Here is a 17,845-nt window from a genome sequence, read left to right as displayed (position 1 = left end):
TACTCAAATTTGCATAAGGCAGAGCATTATCAGTGGCAACCTAGACCATTACATCAGGATCTGGACTCCTGTGGTTGTCTGAATCAGGGCTAATTCTCATTTGTCTGAATTTTTCCCATTAGCAGAAAGTCCCTCCGTCCCACTCACCCAAAAAGAAAGTGTGAAAACCTGCTATTGAACATAGCAAGTGTAGAATGTGTACTGCGTGTGTTTCGCACTAATGCATTATGCATGGGAGCTGAACCTCACCTTCGTCGCTGGCTGCAGATTTGGACTTTGCTAGCTTGGCAGATGCTTCCTTAAATTCTTTGTTGACAAAGTAGTAACAAATAGCATCCAAGCAGCAGTTTGTGTTTGCAAGGACCGAGGCGAGGTGAACAAAATTATTAACCCTCTGTATTGCAAAGCAGTTGGAGCTGACAGAGTCCATTATAAAGCGAAGGAGATGCCCGAGGTAAAGAGGTAAAAAACACACGATGAACACAGCCATGTTTGCAGACACGATGTAGACAGCCTTCTTGATTAACTTGTCCTTGTGAGAGTTTTCATTCTTCTTTCTCATGAGTTCTGCAATGACTTGTATGGAGCAATAACTCAAGATGATCAGCGGTATGAAAAACCCTACAATAATAGCACACAGTGTGATCACTGAGGGCTCAACGGAAGATTTTTCAAAGCAAAGTTCATCTTGTCCTCGGTCCTCTAACTTCTTAATGAGGGTCATCACACAGATGATGACTATCCAGAGAAATCCAGAGGTAAAAGCTGCCTTCAGGGGTGACCTCATCACCTTGGCTTTCAAAGGGTACTTGATTGCAAGGTACCTATCAGCAGCTACGACCGTGATGATACCGATGCTCATCAAGCGGTTTATGAAATAGCCGCCTTCCAGAATCAGGCACCATCTACCTACCTTCAGCTGATGGAACTGGGATAAAGTTTTAAAAGGCAAAGTAAAGAGCAGCAAGCAGTCAGCCACAGCCAAGTTGACCATGTATACTCTGGTTTCTGTCCATTTGCCGAGTTTGCAGCAGAACACCCACAGTGCCGACACATTCAGCAAAATGCCCAGAAGCAAAACCGGGATGTAAACACACAGCTGGACAAGTGGAAAGCTTTCATAGGCTGTGATGCTGCAGCTGCTGAGGTTCATTTTGGGGGTATTAAGAGGCACAGTTCCTGTAAAAGCAGATTAAACCTTTTAGAAGCTAGATTCTTGACTGAGTTGGTGATTAATTCAGATAGTTTAGGTCTTTCCCAACAGTGAAAACCAGACTGGGGAGATGAGTCTGCAGAGCAGAGCTGGCTGTAGGGTACATAGTGGGAAGCAGAGGGAGTGGGACACGAGCCTGATCACTTGTGGAGGAGAGAAAAGCATGGGTTCTCCCTGGATCCCATGCAGGGAAGGAAGATTCCTTGTGGAAGGCAGCAGGGGAATATGCTTCAGCAGAGGGAGTGGGACACGAGCCTGTTCACTTGTGGAGGAGAGAAAAGCATAGGTTCTCCCTGGATCCTGTGCAGGGAAGGAAGACTCCTTGTGGAAGGAAGCAGGGGAATATGCTTGGGCTTCTGTTTTGGGCCAGACTCTGATCAGGCAGCAGCAGGTATCCTACATATAGAAGTTCTGTGAGCTGTTACAACCACCTGATAATGGAAAGGGGATGCCTAAACCCAGCTCTCATCCCTTCCCTAACAGTGGTACCCAGGAGAACCCAGCCAGCATTCTCACAGCTCAAAATGCTCCGGGAGATGTGCAGCAAAAGGACCGCTCTCCTCTTCTTCAGTTTCGAGCTGTCTCTGCATAACGTCTTTTTAGTGCTAAGAGCAATTATTAGTACATCTTTCATTAGTTTTAGCTGCCATTGAATCCTGTACTCAGTGGTAGCATTTAGGGGTCTGCAGCAAGAATCAGAGTGCTGGGGTCTGCATGCTTCTTTTCAAGGATCGTGAAAGTTGGTCTTTGTCCCAGAAGTATCAGAGCAATCTACCACAATTCCAAGACAAAAAAAAAAAACCCAAACCCAAAAAAACACACCAAATGCCACAGCAAGAAAGGTCACCGGCAGCCACATGAAATAGAGGGATGAGCTGTATGTGGTCTAGTGGGTAGTTTTATTACCCTGGATCTACGGGCAATATTGCTATTTGCCCTCCTGCTTGGAGGAGTTACTGCAGGAATATATTCCAGGTGCAACTATTCAGCGGCAGAAAAGGCCCAGGAGGCTTGAGATGTCTTTGGTTTTTGCTGCAAGGGGAACACGGCTCCACTAGTGCAAGTTCCCGGGGTTTGAAAGCATATCCCGTGCAAGCAAACCGTAGGGCAGTGCTGCAGCATCTACAGTTCTCAGCTAGCTTTGAAAATCAGGCTGCTGCAGAATTGTGCCAGGAGATCTCTTTGGAGGTGAGGGAACGTGCTACAGCAGATACTTGCAGCAGCTCTGTGCTTTGGATGCGAGGAGTGAGTTATGAGCCCCAAAGATGTAATGGGTGATCATAACAGACAACGGGGAGATCTAGGAAACGCTGAAAAAGCCCTTAGGCAGCCGAAACATGTCTAATGTGGGCAATATCAAAATGAGCCTTTGAAATTACACAGGTTCCAGCCCTCTCTCATTTTCTCCACCACCGTTTTGGTGTCCCAAAATGTCCTTTGGGGAAAGGCAGTGCCTTGTAGAGCTCAAATAACTAGGTCAACTAATAGCCAGGAGGAATTACCTGCTTGCAAACTGTCCTTGGAGAGAGTGAATGTTCCTCCAGCTGTGGTGTGACAGGTAGGCACGTTGGACCCTTCTCTCGGCTCTCCTGGCACGTGTCCAGCAAGGTGTCCTGCGATGACCATTTGCTGGTGGGTGTGACAGCAGCAATGCTGGTGGAGGAAGCACCCCCGCCCCTCCTCAACGTGTTTCCCGGGGGTTGAGCTTCCTCTGTCACAACTGGCGTGGCTTGTACCACCTCCTGTTGTCTGAGGAGCTTGTGGTGAGGTGAAACACTTGTGTGCTGTGTGGCCCTACCGCGGCTCCTCAGGCTATGGAATGGTTTGGGGTTTTTCCTTTGATTTACTTTCCAGTGCCTGATGTCTCCCTGGGCAATGCCCATTGATCTTCCTCACCAAACAGGCTGTGTGCTTGCCTTGGAGGGGACCTGTTGCCCCAGAGGGTCCTGAGGTCTCTCTGCCTTCTAGACTGTCACTTCTGCAGTGGCTGGAGTGGTGACTGCCACCTGCTGTCACACTGCTGAGCCTGTGATGGTGTGCCTCCCCGCTTCCCAACCTGACCCTTACCTCCTGAAACCCCACTCAACCCCACTCAAGTGCCAGTGGCAGTCGTAAGGGACACGTCTGGTCATGACGGCTGCATCTGACTCAAGTGGGTTTGGTGGACAGACAACACCACAGAGGCCAAGGGCTAATTGAAACAATGTGCCCAGCTAACCAGTGCTGGCCAGTGTCCATCTCAAACCAAATTTTGAAGAAACTAAAATTTGTGGTTGGTATTCAAATATGACCGAGTCAGTTATCTTATCCCCATAAATAGTGAGCAGCCCAAGAGCCCTTTGAGCTCTCCTACAGGGCTGCACAACAGCATCTCCCCTTAAGCAGGGACCCTCCTCAAGGTTATCTCCCTGCTGCAGAGATCCCTCACTCCTTGAAACTGAGAAATTCTGCTGCAACAGACCTCAGTAAGTGACTTGCTCAACTTTGTAACCTCCACTAAGATTATATCTTATATTGATTGTGCACATGTAATCCTTTAGGCATAAACTGTTGACCAAGTCTGGGACTAGGGTTGGATCCAGCTGCATCTACACTCCCCCAAGTAGGAGTTTAGAAAGCAAGGGGCTCCTCTCTGAACCTTGTGACTCAGTAGAAGGGTCTTCCCCACGCATCTGACTTACCCTGTCCTCTATGCAGTAACTATGAGTACCTTGCCATTGAATCTTGTTTAAACCACTGTCGCAAACTTCATCTATATACTATCACACTTCATTAAGTTGCTGTTTTATATCAATATACATATTGCTGCTGCTCTCTTATGAGTGGAGTGCATCACTGAATCAATGACAGAGCAGTCCCGGTGGGCTCCTACTCCCATTCACAGAGCTGTTGGAGAGGTGAGACCTGTGGTTTGCAGTCAGTTCTGTGATTATTGTAACTGGGTTTCACTCTGAATCACGGTAATTCTCTTGTCTTCCATAGGTCTCATCAGCCAGCAGTTCTGAGAAAATGAGGTGCCGTGACCCTGTGACCTGCTGGCTTTGTGACTGCTTTGCAGTGCACATGACCGCTGACCAGTTGCTCCTCCTTGGCTGTCCACTGCAACCCATTTACGAGAAGAGCTCAGACATGTTGACCAACAAGCTCCAAGGTCCTGCTGTTAGTACCCTGAATTGCTGTCTTGAGCAAGCACATTTCCTTTTCCCACTTCCCAGGTCATCTTAGAGCAGCTTCTGGAGTATGTTGGCATTGTCTGTGCATTACAAAGCAGCCTTTGAGATTTCTTGCCAGTGTATAGTCAGTATAGAGCGGAGCTTAAATACTTCTCCTTAGTTTCCAGGAACTGCTTTTGCCTTTCTTGTGGCTGCTTCTTGGTAGAATCTTCTAAGTATTTACTGACCTATTGGTGCAGTCATCTCGTTGATCCCTATCCACTGTCATTTTCATGTCGGGATCCTTGTTAGTATTTTAGTTTTCAAAGTCATCCAGCCCCAGTTCATGGTAGTTTCACCACTGCACAGAAAACACTGCACTTTGTGTCATCCTCAAGCCTTGTCCACACACTCCTACTGTCTATGTTAAGGCCATCCCTTCTGTTATCAACCGTGAGCAGTCAGAATCAAGCCTGGAGGGAGCTCAGCTCATAACATCTCTCCAGTGAGATGCTTCTCATCCACAGCTTGGTTCTGCGGTCACCAGACGAAGGTAGCCATGTCTCCCACTAGCCTGGTGAGGCTTCAAGGGAGGGACAAACCCTGTCACCAGACACAAAGCAGCTGGCTGTAATCAGCAGGTTCACCAGGGTATGTCAGAGCAGCTCAACACCAGCTACCAGTACGCAAAGCTATGAAGATGTGTTATCTATGGAGAACTTACATGTCTCCTGGTGTGGGTCTCAGATCCCTGTCCGATTCCTGGACATTGCTGGGTCAGGATCCTCATGCTTCTCTCTGCCTCAGCTCTCCATCAGCCACCCTCTAGGCTCTTGCAGCTGCTTATGGCCCTCTTCTTCCGTCCAGTCACAGGTTTCATCACTTCTGCCATGGACCAATGATGCTCACTTGGTGTTTTCCCCTGCCTCTGCAGTTCTCAGCCCTGTGAGTGCTGTCACCACGCGGCACAGTGCAGGTGATGCTCGGGCTGTTTTCTCACTTCCTTGCTGACAGCTCTCAGGCAGGGCAGCCTGGGGGCCTGAGGCACCGCTGAGTACCAGTGCCCGTACGAAGGGCATCCCCCCTCGCAGTGGGCTCCAAAGGACCTTTTACTGACACTGGTGTCTACCACACCTTGGCTGGAAAAGGGATTTTCTTAGTGAAAGGAGCCAGTGAGGCAAAATACTCCTGTCAGGTGAGGTACCAATTAACTTTAGCCTTTCTGTTTGTTCCCTCCCTTTTTGTGTTATTCAGATGTGTGGTGAAACTGCATGTTTTTCAGATCTGAGCATAGCAGAGCTGTTACTGGCCAGACCCTTCCCTTTCTTCCCCTATCCTAGAGAAGGGACTGTGTTGGTCTCTGCCCCCGATCCTGTTCTGTCGGACTTTTTAAAAAACCTTGCTGCGGTTGTGAGATTTTATGTGCCAATTCCTATAATATTCTGGGCTTCTTGGGTTCCTCATCCTTACTGAAATCCGTAACAAAGTAATCAGGTAGTTCTCAGGACATACCCAGACAATTTTTCTGGTTTTATCAGTAGCAGTACTGGGTCATCTCACTGTAATCTGTAAGTAGCTTTTCATATCTAAGGGAAGAATTTGCTAAGATCTGTTTGATCTTTACACTTCTTTATCTTTGAGACTTACGTCTGTCTGCACAATTGTTTTTCCTTCCCTTGTAAGCTCTGCTTGAGGTTATTTCCCAGCCAAAGAAAGCCCTTCTCATGAGGCTTTCCTGTGCTCCCAGTACAGATTGCTAACAGACAGGACATCTCAGGTTTGATGGGCTCCTGCCTCTTTCCCCTGCCGGGGAAGATCTCCGTTTCCTCTGCCTCTCAGAGACTGTGTCCTGCTGGCTACAGTCGCTGACCCATCGCAGTGGGACAGGGCCTCTGGCAAAGTGAGAGTGGTACCAGTACCCCCTGCGCACATGTGATGGGGACACAGAACACTGTGTTACCCGGCGGCATTTGGGTTCTGCAGTGCCTCTGCCCCGTGTGGGTTTTTTTTTTCCCTGGCTTTCTCACGGAAAGATGTAATATTGCAACAGCAGATCTTGACCAAAACAGAACTACAGGGCTTGGAGCAGAACACGTCAGTCTTATTTTTAGCATGCAAAGCCTGTGAAACGGCAGTGTTAGGCTAACTGCACCAACCTCACACCATGACCAGCCCTGACTGCTGAGTCTGTTTCCCCTTTCCCCTTCCTTAGCACCACACAGGAACTGAGCCATGGCAGACAATGCCGGCGCTGGGCTCTCTGTGCCGTAGCCCTCGCTGTATGCCTGCAGCATCCACGCTGAGGGGATCGGCCGCATACCTCTGTGCCGATGTGCTGGGGAGGGCATGGCAACACCTCTGCTTCCCAGCTGCCTACCGCTGCTTCCGTGCTTGCAGCATTCCCTGGAGACTGTCAGGCAGTTCTCCCGATTGGGACAACTGCACTGGGAAACCAAAAATGCAGATACCCCTCCAAAACCTGAAGGTAGCACCCGACTAGCAGAACTCCCTGGTGTGTGTCCTTCAGCCCTGGGGAGCGCTGCTGGAGCCAGACCTCTGGTGAGAGCTCAGGTGTCAGGCCTGCCCAAATGCCACCAAACAGCAAAATACTGTCTTATGCCAGCCCCTGTCTTCCCTGCTTAGAAGGACCAAGAAGGTGGAATCAGATGGCTATTCACTTAGAAGCAAGATTCTGGATTACCTTTTAGGCTTTTCCTTGCATGTGGTGGTTTGGTTTTGGTTTTTTGTTCCCCTCAAGCCTAAATTTTGACTGCAGCATCAATTTGCTCATTTGAATTTTAAGCCATTTTTAGCATCTCTTTCTCTTAAGGGACAGAGTTTACATCTAGCTGAACCATTAGCAGAATGCAGTGGTTCAGCCCTGCTTGTCGGACCTGCTCTCGACTATCATTCGCCAGACTCCCATGCTAGGAAATGGGAAAGATTTGTGGATAACCTTGTCACTGTCTTCATGGATCGCTATTTCAGTGTCACATGTTGGCTGGTAGTTTGTTGTGGCCCAGGTGTTGATAACTCATCTGTTCCTTTCACTGGGAGAGCTCAGGGAGCTGAGGTTTTGTTCAGACTGAAGGAAGGTGCCGGAAACCAATCATTAACATAATTATAACTTTACATCTAAACCAGATAATGATTTCTGTCCAAGGTAGCATATATGTCTTCAAGTAAGCAAAAAGTTCCTTGCTTGTGTTTGGGTTCACTGTAAACATCTGTTGTAAAGCAGATCTTATATCATGGTAGCTAAGTCTCCTCTCACAATCCCCAGTGTAGGGTTAGAGTTAATCACAGAGGACTGATGTATAATGGCAATGAATGAATATTTATTTATAGATGTAGTACGATGGGATAGCTTTATTTTCACTTGAAAAAGAATGTTTCCTTTTTTTTTTTAAGCATTTAGTACAAGCAACAAACAAATGTTACTTAATGATGACAGGGATTGTGAGGTCAATAAATTTCCACTTTACAATAAGAAAAAAAAAAGCTTAATTTTTAAAATTTAGGATATGAATGCTGGGAGGCCTCAGTTTGCTTCCTGAAAGAAAAACACATTAATTTCCTACAGCTCTATATGCAGTAAGACTGGTTATATATGGGAATGCCAACTATAAATCCTTTAGCACAGCTTTTGTACTGGTTTTGGGACTGGCAGGGAGTGAGTGGCTGTGTGGTGCCTAGCTGCTGGCTGGGGTGAAACCATGGCAGCTGTTTTGTTTAATAGAGTGTCTTGTCTGTGATCCTTCCTTGATTTAAAAATTATTTGCTTGGGTAAGAAGAAAGTGCTCTGAAATTCTTTGGTTACAAAGCCATGCAAATGGCTTCTCAATACCTGTTAGTATTTGCTGTATGATGAGGCCTATGAGGCCACACGCACAAGAACATTGCTGTTTTGTATTTCAGTGTAAATGACCTAATTGGACCCCAGTGTAAATTGGACAAGGTACCCCATGTTAACAGGGAGAAAAACAAACATGACTGGGTTTGCAAAAGGAGTAAGTTGATTGATGTGAATCAACCTTAATCTTCTTTTCAGAAGAATAAAAAAATTCATAATAGTCTTTTTGGAACAGGCCTTCATTATAACCAATGAGATGCAAAATCCCAGAAGTGGATCCAAGAGCCAGAAGTGGCTTTGTGCTGGTTTTGAAAACAGGAGTGTTTTTCCTTGCTGAACACCACTTGCCTGGACACACAAACGATGCCTGTTACAAAGATTGATGGCACACCATAAAGGAGATTGGGCTAACTGGGACCCTAAGCCTCTTGCTCTCCTAGGATAGTTAATTGAGTGCATTTATTGGCCACTACAATGGTGACAGTACTAGCACATCTCCTTAAGAACAGATTTTTTTTAAGATCAGGCATTAATTGTTTCTTGTATCTTTTCCTGTCTTTGAAAAGAGACTGTAAAAGGCAGAAGGAGACCCGAACAGTGTGCAGTGATTAAGTTGGTCACATACACACATGGCCCTTTTGCTCTGCTCTTGCAGTGAAATACCAGGGCATTAAATAGTACAGTAGAGAAGAAAATTGGGACAAAAATGATCAACTGAATGACCTGAGTAGTTTCATCCATTTTTATGGCACAGTTCCTCACTGCAGCTTCCATCAGTACTGACACAAAGCGGGTAGATCTGGTGTTTGGATGGGGAGTACTTTCTGTGATGGGAACAGGCGTTTCCTATTTTGTTTGGCCAGTGTCTAGACACTGATTTCAACATGTGATCTGCAGACACTAGAAGGCGGCAGGCCACCTGTAGGAGAACTATTGCTAAGCTGTCATTAAGAAAGTTAATTATCTGCAGGTTTAAATGAGCAGGATATGGGTTTGCATTCCCTTGAGGAATTTTTAGGGGTTTGCAAGTCAGAAGACACTGAAAGTCAAGGACCATGAAGCCAACCGAGATACAGCTCTCATACGCATTTCAAAAACTCGATAATGTTTCCCATGCTGACTTTAAGTTGATGAAATGCCTATGTGGTAAAATGTTAGATGACATTTCTATGCAGATAAGCATGTAGTCACGCCTTGGCACTGACGCCCCTCTCAGCCCAGGTTTCTCCATGGGTCACTTCCTTCCGGTGCTCTAAGACTGTTTTGAGCTCTCTGTTGCCACTTGCCTGTGGGGTGGGAGGATATGTGGCGCGTAGCCAGCAAGCACAGGTATTATAGAGGAAGTTGGTACCTGGAAGTCAGACATTGGAACTGATGGCTGGTCCAGGATCCAGCTAGGATAGATCAAGGCTCTCTGTATGGAGAGAGTTAATGCATGGAGAGAGTTAAACGTCTCAAAATGAGAGCTGTTAACTCTCCCTGTGCACTGTCTAAGTAGCTCAAAGAGAAAAATATCCCAAATCCAAAGCGGTGCTTCATGACACAGGGCAATGCCGAGAAGCCCGCAGCTGTGAGTCTGCCCTGTCTCTGCAGAAGAACCTTACACACTCCGCTCTCACCAAACCTCCCGTGAAAACTGTTCATGGATGATGAGGGATGGATCAGGGCTGCATCTGCTTTGTGCTGCTGACTGCTGTTTTCTGGGCATCAACACCCTGCAGCATGTGCCTGCGGCGACTCGGGCAGGTGTAGTCACCTCTCACCAGACAGGCACCCACGGAAGGTCTGAACCCGTTAAAGCAAAGCAACAAACCTGTGACCAGGGCTTAGGGCAGTCTCCTGGGGGACATCAGGTATGCACAAATGCCAGGGCATTGCCACAAGCTAATACAACGTTACATGGCAGGAATGGGGCAACTGTCGGACTCCTGCAGCTCACTCCACGCACAGCCATAGCTGCATCCTGGCAATAGCTGCAAGCTCTGAAATTACATAGCTTGGCAGGAAACTTGCTGAAGGAGCGAATTCTGTACGAGCAGCGCACGTGTATTAGGTTTGGCAGTGTAGTGCAGGGGTTTGTTTTGTTTTTAAGGGATCATACACAGTACTAGAAGTGCATTTGTGTATTGCAGTAAGGGTGTTCAGTTTCCTATGTTTAGATGCATGCTATGTACAAATAAGTACATGGCAGAAGCAATGGCCTTATCATCTATTCTCCGTACCACGTGGCTCTCCCTCTTGACCAGGAGGTGCCTGAAACTGCGATACAACAATCCAAGAAAGTAGTCAGGGCTGGAGTCGAGTCACTGAGGACAGAAGGACAAAATTCAAGTTAATATCAGACCCCGTAGAGGGGGTTGCCCCTTTTTGCAGGTATGCCTATACCTGCAATGATTGCGAATACTGCAGGTGGTCCCATTCCCTCTGCCTCAAAACTTCAGCAGCACTGTGGCTCTTAGCACCTATAATGCACTACACCTTGTTGTTTATGTCATGACTTGATCTGTGGGTGGCTGTGACTCTTGGCTTTGTTTCATCTTGGACCTCATTGATATACAAGTGGGGATCAGGGAAGGAAATTCTGGAAATTCTTTGGCTGCAAAGTAATAGCAAAATGCATCCAAACAACAGTTAGAATTTGCTAAGCATGCACAGATCTGAATAGAGGCTCTAACTGCCGAGACCAAAGAACAAGCTCTAGCAGCATCCACTACAAACCGCAAGAGCAGTGTGATGTAGAAAGGTGAAAAACATATGATGAACACACACAAATTCACGGATACAATGTGGATTGCTTTCTGGATTAATGTTGTCTCATGAGGGCTTGTGGCCATCGTCTTTCTGAGACATCTGATGACTTGTACTGAGCAAAAAATTACAATCAGTAAGGGAATAAAATACCCAAAGATGGTGAAGAATAATGTTAAATAATTAGGTTCATTAGATTCTTTCCGAAAGCAGAATTGCTCCTTTCCTGCATGAAAGCTTGGACGGAAGTAGGAATAAATGCTCCATGATATCCAAAGAATCCCACAGGCAGAAGCTGATTTCAGCGGGGATCGAAGAATCTTTGCTTTTAGAGGAAACTTGATGGCAATGTATCGATCAATCGCAATCAGGGTGATGATAAATATGCTCATAGGCATGTTTACAAAATAGATGTTCAGTATGGTGAAACACAGATTGTCTATAGGATATTCATACTTGGTAAAATATATCAGGAAAGGCAGGGCAAAGAGCAGGAAACTGTCCGCGACCATGAGGTTGATCAGGTACACCCTGGTCTCAGTCCACCTCTTGATTTTGTAGCAGAAGACCCAGAAGGCAATCATGTTCAGTGGGATCCCTAAACAGAACACTGGGACGTAGACGATAAGTTGAAATAGCACAATGCCATCCTGCAGCGTTGTGTTATCTCTGGTGCAGTTCTCCATGCTGGGCTCTCTGCAAGAAAAGGGTGCAGGCGTGAGACCGAGCTCGGGGACAGGTCCTCTGGGCAGTGCCTCACTCTCATGGCTCTGTGGCTCCTCGCAGCCCTGCATTGCAGTTGTAGGCAGACCGTGGAGGGGCTCGGTGGCTCCTCAGCACCGTCTGTCCCAGGGCCATCCAGGTAGCACTGTCGCTCGCCAGCAGCTAACACGAAAACACAGAGGCGACCCTCTCTTGTAGCTATTACAGGGTTAAGCCTGCCTTGCCTTCCATCCAGTCCTGGTTTGCACAGTTTGGGTACTGGCAAAGGGTCTGCAAAGCAGCGTGATGATGTGGTGGTCCCTTATCTTGGCTGCTGCTGTGGTTATCGGAGAGCCACTGGCTTTAGGGCAGCCTGAAGCAGAGCCAGGCAGCATTCCCCCTTTGCCTTGCGAGGACGATGCTCTGCTGCTGAAGCCGCCCCATGGGTTTGCTCTGGGTCTTGCCAGGCCTGTGAACCTCCCCAGGACCTGAGCCCTTCCAGCTGTAAGGTGGCTCAGGCAGCTTTACTCCTGGGGGTGTTGGGAATGCTGCTGCAGGCTAGTGGGTGGGTGCTGCTGCCTCAGGCTGCCCCCAAGCACGAACCCGCTCCTGTCACTGCGGGATGCTGGGGAGGAATAGCTCAGCATGAGGACCACCAGCCCTAGCAGAGGACAGGCCTCCAAAAAGAGGAAGGAAAGTGAGCACACGTGTCTAACCTCAACCTTCAAAGATAGGAAGCCAAAATGTTGCTAGAGCAGAAAACACAAATCCAAGAACTTAGTCTATCTCCTGGTATTCCTTTAAATATTTCAGGGCATCTGCTTTCAGGAGGCTGTGGAGGATAAATCAGACTTAGACTGCAGCTCATGAAGGATGTGTTTACAGTGAGGCAGGAAAGGAAAACACACAGATTCTAATAAATACATTGCCTTATAAGTCAGGGGCTTCTAAGCATCAACATCTTAACTGTAGTGAAGAGGTCCGATTGCATGAACTAAGTGAAGTGTTTTTAGTGTCTGAGCCTGGGAGATGGGTCTGGCAACCACCTGCCCTAGCACCAGAACTGGTATGGCATTACTGAACTGCAGGAATACAGTCATTTTTAGGGTGGAAGTTATACAGCTGGTGTCCTGGCTCTCTTGGGCTTTCAGCCTCACAGGTCCTTGACTGTACTGTGATCCCCCCTACCCTGCAGCCCTTCCCTGCCAGCCTTCTGCCATCACTGCAGTGAAACAGCCAGTGTCTGCTTGCATAGCACTGCCCTGAGGAGCAGCTGAGCCCGCTGGGCTGGGCATCCCAGCCCCATGGAATACTCCCCCCCCGTAAGCACAGAGTTGGTTCCCAAGGTCCCGTGCCGCAGCGTGCCTGGAGCTGGGTGTCTCTCTGCTCGCGGAAGAGGCATGGTAAGAAGCACTGGTAGGAAACCACAGCGAGGGATGAAGACTCCCCCTGAATAACATGTGGCTGCAAAGCAGTGAGATGTAACGGCTGAGAAGGCAGGAGGAAACTGAGGCAAGAAGCAGGCGGCGGTGGCTAGTGCTTCAGTGAAGGGGTGAGAAAGCACCCCCCGAGGAACTGAGCAGAGCACACTGCCACACACCGGTGCGGTGAGAATTCAAAGGCCTTACCTCCTTCTTGCGGGGCCGTCGGGTGGGTTTCGTCCTCGGAAAGGTTGCGGTGCGGACGTGAGTGCCCTGGCAGAGGAGATCTGCCAGGGTTGTGGGCGCCGGTGCAGGGTGCTGCTCGGTACAGGGCACAAGCTGCCCAGGAGCCGGCTGCCGAGAGCACGGGAGCGCTGGGACACAGCAATGAACCCTTCTTCCCCAAAGTGCTTCATTTATCACCTGCTTCTTGGGCTGGTCGAGTCTCTGGTGCCCTCTATTGTTTTACTCCCTGTCCGCTCAATGCTTCACCATCATTTTTTCCACCCCGCCTTCGCTCCCCCCCATTCACCTCACACAAACTAGCAATTAAAATTTAATATTTTCAGTCGTGGGAAAACAAATAATTTCTGAAGTAAAACCCATAATGGTTGCAAATTGCCCTTCTGGCAGCGAAAGGTCCCCTGGGGAGCACCGCAGCCCATGCAGCCTCCCGTGCGGATGCAGGGCGTGCCCCAGGTAGCCGTGCAGGGGCCCATGGCCTTTTCAAGGGGGCATGTCGGTGCTTGTGCACCCTGTGACAGTGAGCCCAGGGCGAGGGGACACAGCGTGCTTCTCTTGGGTGTCTTGACGGGGAAGGTGATAGATGTTACTGACCTGCTTGTCCTCTGCAGAGCAGCCAGATGTCTAACGGCTCCCCAGCATCACTGGGAAGCCCAAGCTGGCGATGACAGTCTCTACCAGCCAGGCACGGTCGAGAGGTACAGTGGCAGTGCACACACCATAGGTGTCAGGGCCTTTAGAAACAGGTTTAAGAACATGCCCCAGTGGTATTGTATCATCGTTCTGATGGCTTTTGCTGTCTGATAGCTGCAGCAGTTGCAGTTCTGTCTATGTAAGCCAGCTGAATGGAGCCAAGCTCTGACTCCCTCAGGATTTGCCCCACGTCTCCCAAGCTCGCAGTCCCAAAGGAGCCAACAGCAGATTGAGCAGCAGCCGTGGGCTTCCAGAAGGCAGATGTAGGTCACGGGATACTGCGTAAGTGGGCAGGGAAGACACCTCCACACTTTCTCCTGGAGCGCTCTAAGCAGTGCCTGGGCAGAGCTCAGAGGCTGTTTTGAAGGTTTGTCAGTATTTAGAAAGAAAAAAGGAAAGGGCAGTCCTAGGGAGCATTTGAATAACATGTAGGGGTCAACCCACTCCCCATCTCCCCTGACATTTCTAGGCTGCTGACTCACGGAGAAATACATTTTCCCCTTGAAAACATTAGCAGTATCAATGCGGGCAGTCTGCAGAAACCCAGACCCAGCTGTGTCCAGCTGCGGGGTCATACTCTGACCCTGAGCTGCGTCTGGGAGGGTGAACCTGGCGTCCAGCCTGGTGCCACAAAATAAACCCATGGAATAGCAATAAACTTTGTTAAAAGGGCTTCCCCATGAGTGAGAGCAGCAGCCCCTTGGTTACGGCTGCTCTAAGAGGTGTCTGTGCCAGGGCTCAGCAGTGCAGCGGGAGTGGAGCTGGCAGGACTCAGCTCTGAATTCACCTGGACTTTGTGTCTTTATGCACTGGACAAGTCTTGCTTTCATCTTAAAAGTGTTACTTCCCATCTATCCGACCCATTGACTTGAAGGGGAAGTGCAGTCAACAGAGTCCAGGCTGTTTTGTAGGGCCACATAATTCATAACATGCTGGTACTGCCTGAACCCTACCCCCCACCAGCCCACCAAAGGAATACAACAAAAATAAACTGGATTATTTTAATAATGCAAACAACCTGAAATGCATGATGAGGTAAAACATGATATATTCTTTTGTACGTGTTGGGCATAAGGACCAATTTACTTTAGCTGCAAAATGGGCTGAAAGAGGGAGACGCACACAGGTCACCTGTCTTCCTGTAAGAGTAACAAGGGGGTGCTGGAGGGCAGAATGGAGATGCGTTAACACCAGTGATTACATGCACACTTTTGCACATCTCTGTGAAATAACTTATCTGTTTAATAGAAACATAGTGTATAAATCACAATTAACTCAGTAATGCTAAACATAAAGATTTCCAGGGAGAGAGAGAGAGAGCGCGATAGTTATCCCAGTAACACTGAAGCTTGTATCTTCTCTTGATGTTACAGAGTTGTGGGTTTTTTGGGGTTTGGTGGTTTTTGTCCCTTCTGTCCCCCTTGCTTTCCTTTAGCAAGTGTGTGTCTGGAAATGGTGGATTTGATCTGTGTTTACAGTGCTGGGTTGGGGTGGTAGAAGGGCTTCGTGGAACTCCTTGGTCACAAAGTAGTAGCAGATGCTATCCAGGCAGCAGTTGGATGTGGCAATACACCTCGTCACAGAGGAGAAGTTCTTCACAACCTGGAGCAAGAAACAGGTAGCTCCGACACTCTCCATTATGAACCTGGCAAGTAACCCAAGGCAGGCTGGCAGAAAACATACTAGAAATACAATTAGATTTGCATAAATGATGTGAACAGCTTTCTGGATTGATTTCTTTTCTGGTGAATTTGTGTTCAGGCATTTCTTAAGGCTCCTGATTACTTCTGTGGAGCAAAAAGTCAAGGTTGCTAATGGAAGAGTGAAAACAAAGAAAATGGAAAGCAGGCGCTGGGAAGTGGGAGCAGTGGTATCCTTCTGAAAGCAGCCTGAGGCGTGTCTCTGCCAAAACTGTAAGGCGGCACCGATTATCACAGACACCCACAGAAGCCCACAGAGGAGGGCAGCCTTTGATGGAGACCTGAAGGTCCTGGCTTTCAAGGGATGCTTTATGGCAATGTATCGATCGATGGAGATAAATGAAATGATGTAGATGCTCACTACCATGTTGGTAAAATACATTGCCTCTATAAACTGGCAGAGTTCACCTCGGGCTGGCTTATTCCAGACCGAATAAGCCATGAAAGGCAAGGTGCAGACGACGAAGCAGTCTGCTAAGACTAAATTGATTACATATACCCTAGTTTCTGTCCACTTCTTTATCTTGAAAAAGAACACCCAGAGGGCAAAGACATTAAATAGTGCTCCAAAAAGGAACATGAGGTTATAGAGAACAAATTCAATGAGACGAACATGGTAATACAGTTCTAGATTTGTGACACTGCAGTTGTTGGACACATTCATTGTCCTCATGTGTAGATGCTGTATGATGTTCTGAGACCTGAAATGAGAAAAGACATGGTAAAAATTTCCTCATACCTCTTACTAGATGCATGGCTCCTATAAGAAAGGGTATTTAAGTAAATATTTACTTTGTTATGAATGTGAGTCGGAGTCTACAAAGCTGTCCTTCTCAGTCAGCATGTCACTGGGATGCATCCTTTGTCAAGCTTTGTTTATGTTTACTCAGTTAATGAGTAAATATCTTAAGGTACATTTTACAACAGGACATGGCAGACAGCCTTTATTAAACAGGGGAACCTTGAATGGTGGCGTGGAATAGCATTTATAAGACCCCCTTAGACAGCGGCGACATCCTGTGACAATGCCGACACTAATTCCCTAAGCCAGGCTGTGCAAATGAGGTAAAATTACCCTTAGCTTGGCTTTGAGCTAGGCAGGGATTGCAGCAAATGAAGCTAAAGCCCAGCACAACCCATGAGCTAAAGCCCAGCACAACCCATGAGCAAAAGCCCTTCTGCCAGTTCTGCTGTCTTGGAAGGCAGAGTGGGGGTGAAGGACTGCAAGGGCATAGCAGATGTCACGTGGTAGACATCCTCATGCTCTGGCTCTCATTGGGCAGGTTTCTGAGCCTTTGGGCTGCCTTGCCAACCTGGAGCTCTTGCTCCAAGCTGAAGAAAACAGAGCTGAATCTGAGGTCCTGCATCCCAAAGGCATGCTTGAAACCCGAAGAGAGTGCATGAGGCACAATTCTGCCTTCCGAGGGGGATAAGGGGTAGAAAGATTAGCCTGATCTTAAGCCCATTCCGTCAGGAGACAGTACCAGTCTGCAAATGGTACAGATGGAAACATCGGTGCGTAACAAGGAACTTGCCATTATGGGCTGCGTTAGATGGTTCCTGCTCAAGGCAGGTATCCTGCCACCCTGGGAAATCCATGACATGTAAGTAGTAGCTACTGAGCCTCTGTCACACTGGCTACTGGATGTTTCGCAAGAGTATATTGGTTATGTGAGGAGTGTGAGTTCATGGGCTGATAAAAATCAGCTTTCATCAGACCCCATCCTGTGCAAAGTGGGTCTAATGACATGCACATGCAACAATTCTCTGAACTGGTGATTCTGTGTATATGTCACCGAATTTCTGCTTGCATCTAAATGCACTTGGGAAAGAATTTAACCTTTTACTTTAAAACAAGTTTTTTTACCACTTTAACAGGACAGTCAAATGACGAGAGACCTGGTGGAATCCTACAGTTCTCAGAGATGTAGGAAGGGACGCTGTGACTAAACATGCCTGGTTAAGCAGTTCCTTGCCTCTGCAAGCAATGCAGCCCTCGTGGTCAGCTGGTGAGGGCTCTGCCTCCAAAATCAGACTTCAGTCCCAAAGTAACTGATAAACACACAAATAACTCGATTCCTGGGGGATAGGTAGGTGCCTGGGTGTCGTGGTTTAACTCC

The 17,845-nt window shown here is 47.9% G+C and overlaps 3 protein-coding genes across 3 annotated transcripts; all 3 read right to left on the bottom strand.

Annotated features, from left to right (window-relative positions):
- Window positions 1-249: 249 nt before the first annotated feature.
- On the bottom strand, window positions 250-1,153 carry LOC104503043 (G-protein coupled receptor 35-like; the record flags this gene model as incomplete). Its single annotated transcript, XM_010149041.1, has 1 exon — window positions 250-1,153. A coding segment is annotated over exon 1 (904 nt), but the record flags the coding sequence as incomplete, so codon positions are not given.
- Window positions 1,154-9,405: 8,252 nt separating this feature from the next.
- On the bottom strand, window positions 9,406-11,652 carry LOC104507682 (G-protein coupled receptor 35-like). Its single transcript, XM_010149040.1, has 3 exons — window positions 11,257-11,652; window positions 9,570-9,632; window positions 9,406-9,504 (listed from the first exon to the last, which is right to left on the bottom strand). The coding sequence occupies exons 1-3, from the start codon at window positions 11,650-11,652 to the stop codon at window positions 9,406-9,408; spliced, it is 558 nt and encodes a 185-aa protein (XP_010147342.1).
- Window positions 11,653-15,456: 3,804 nt separating this feature from the next.
- LOC104505384 (G-protein coupled receptor 35-like) lies at window positions 15,457-16,389 on the bottom strand. The gene has a single exon (XM_010149039.1). It carries the CDS (start codon window positions 16,387-16,389, stop codon window positions 15,457-15,459), a length of 933 nt encoding a protein of 310 aa, XP_010147341.1.
- Between the last annotated feature and the right edge of the window lie 1,456 nt (window positions 16,390-17,845).

Source organism: Eurypyga helias, unplaced genomic scaffold, assembly GCF_000690775.1.
Source record: "Eurypyga helias isolate BGI_N326 unplaced genomic scaffold, ASM69077v1 scaffold30033, whole genome shotgun sequence".
Lineage (NCBI taxonomy): Eukaryota > Metazoa > Chordata > Aves > Eurypygiformes > Eurypygidae > Eurypyga > Eurypyga helias.
This window is presented reverse-complemented; position numbering and strand designations above follow the sequence as displayed.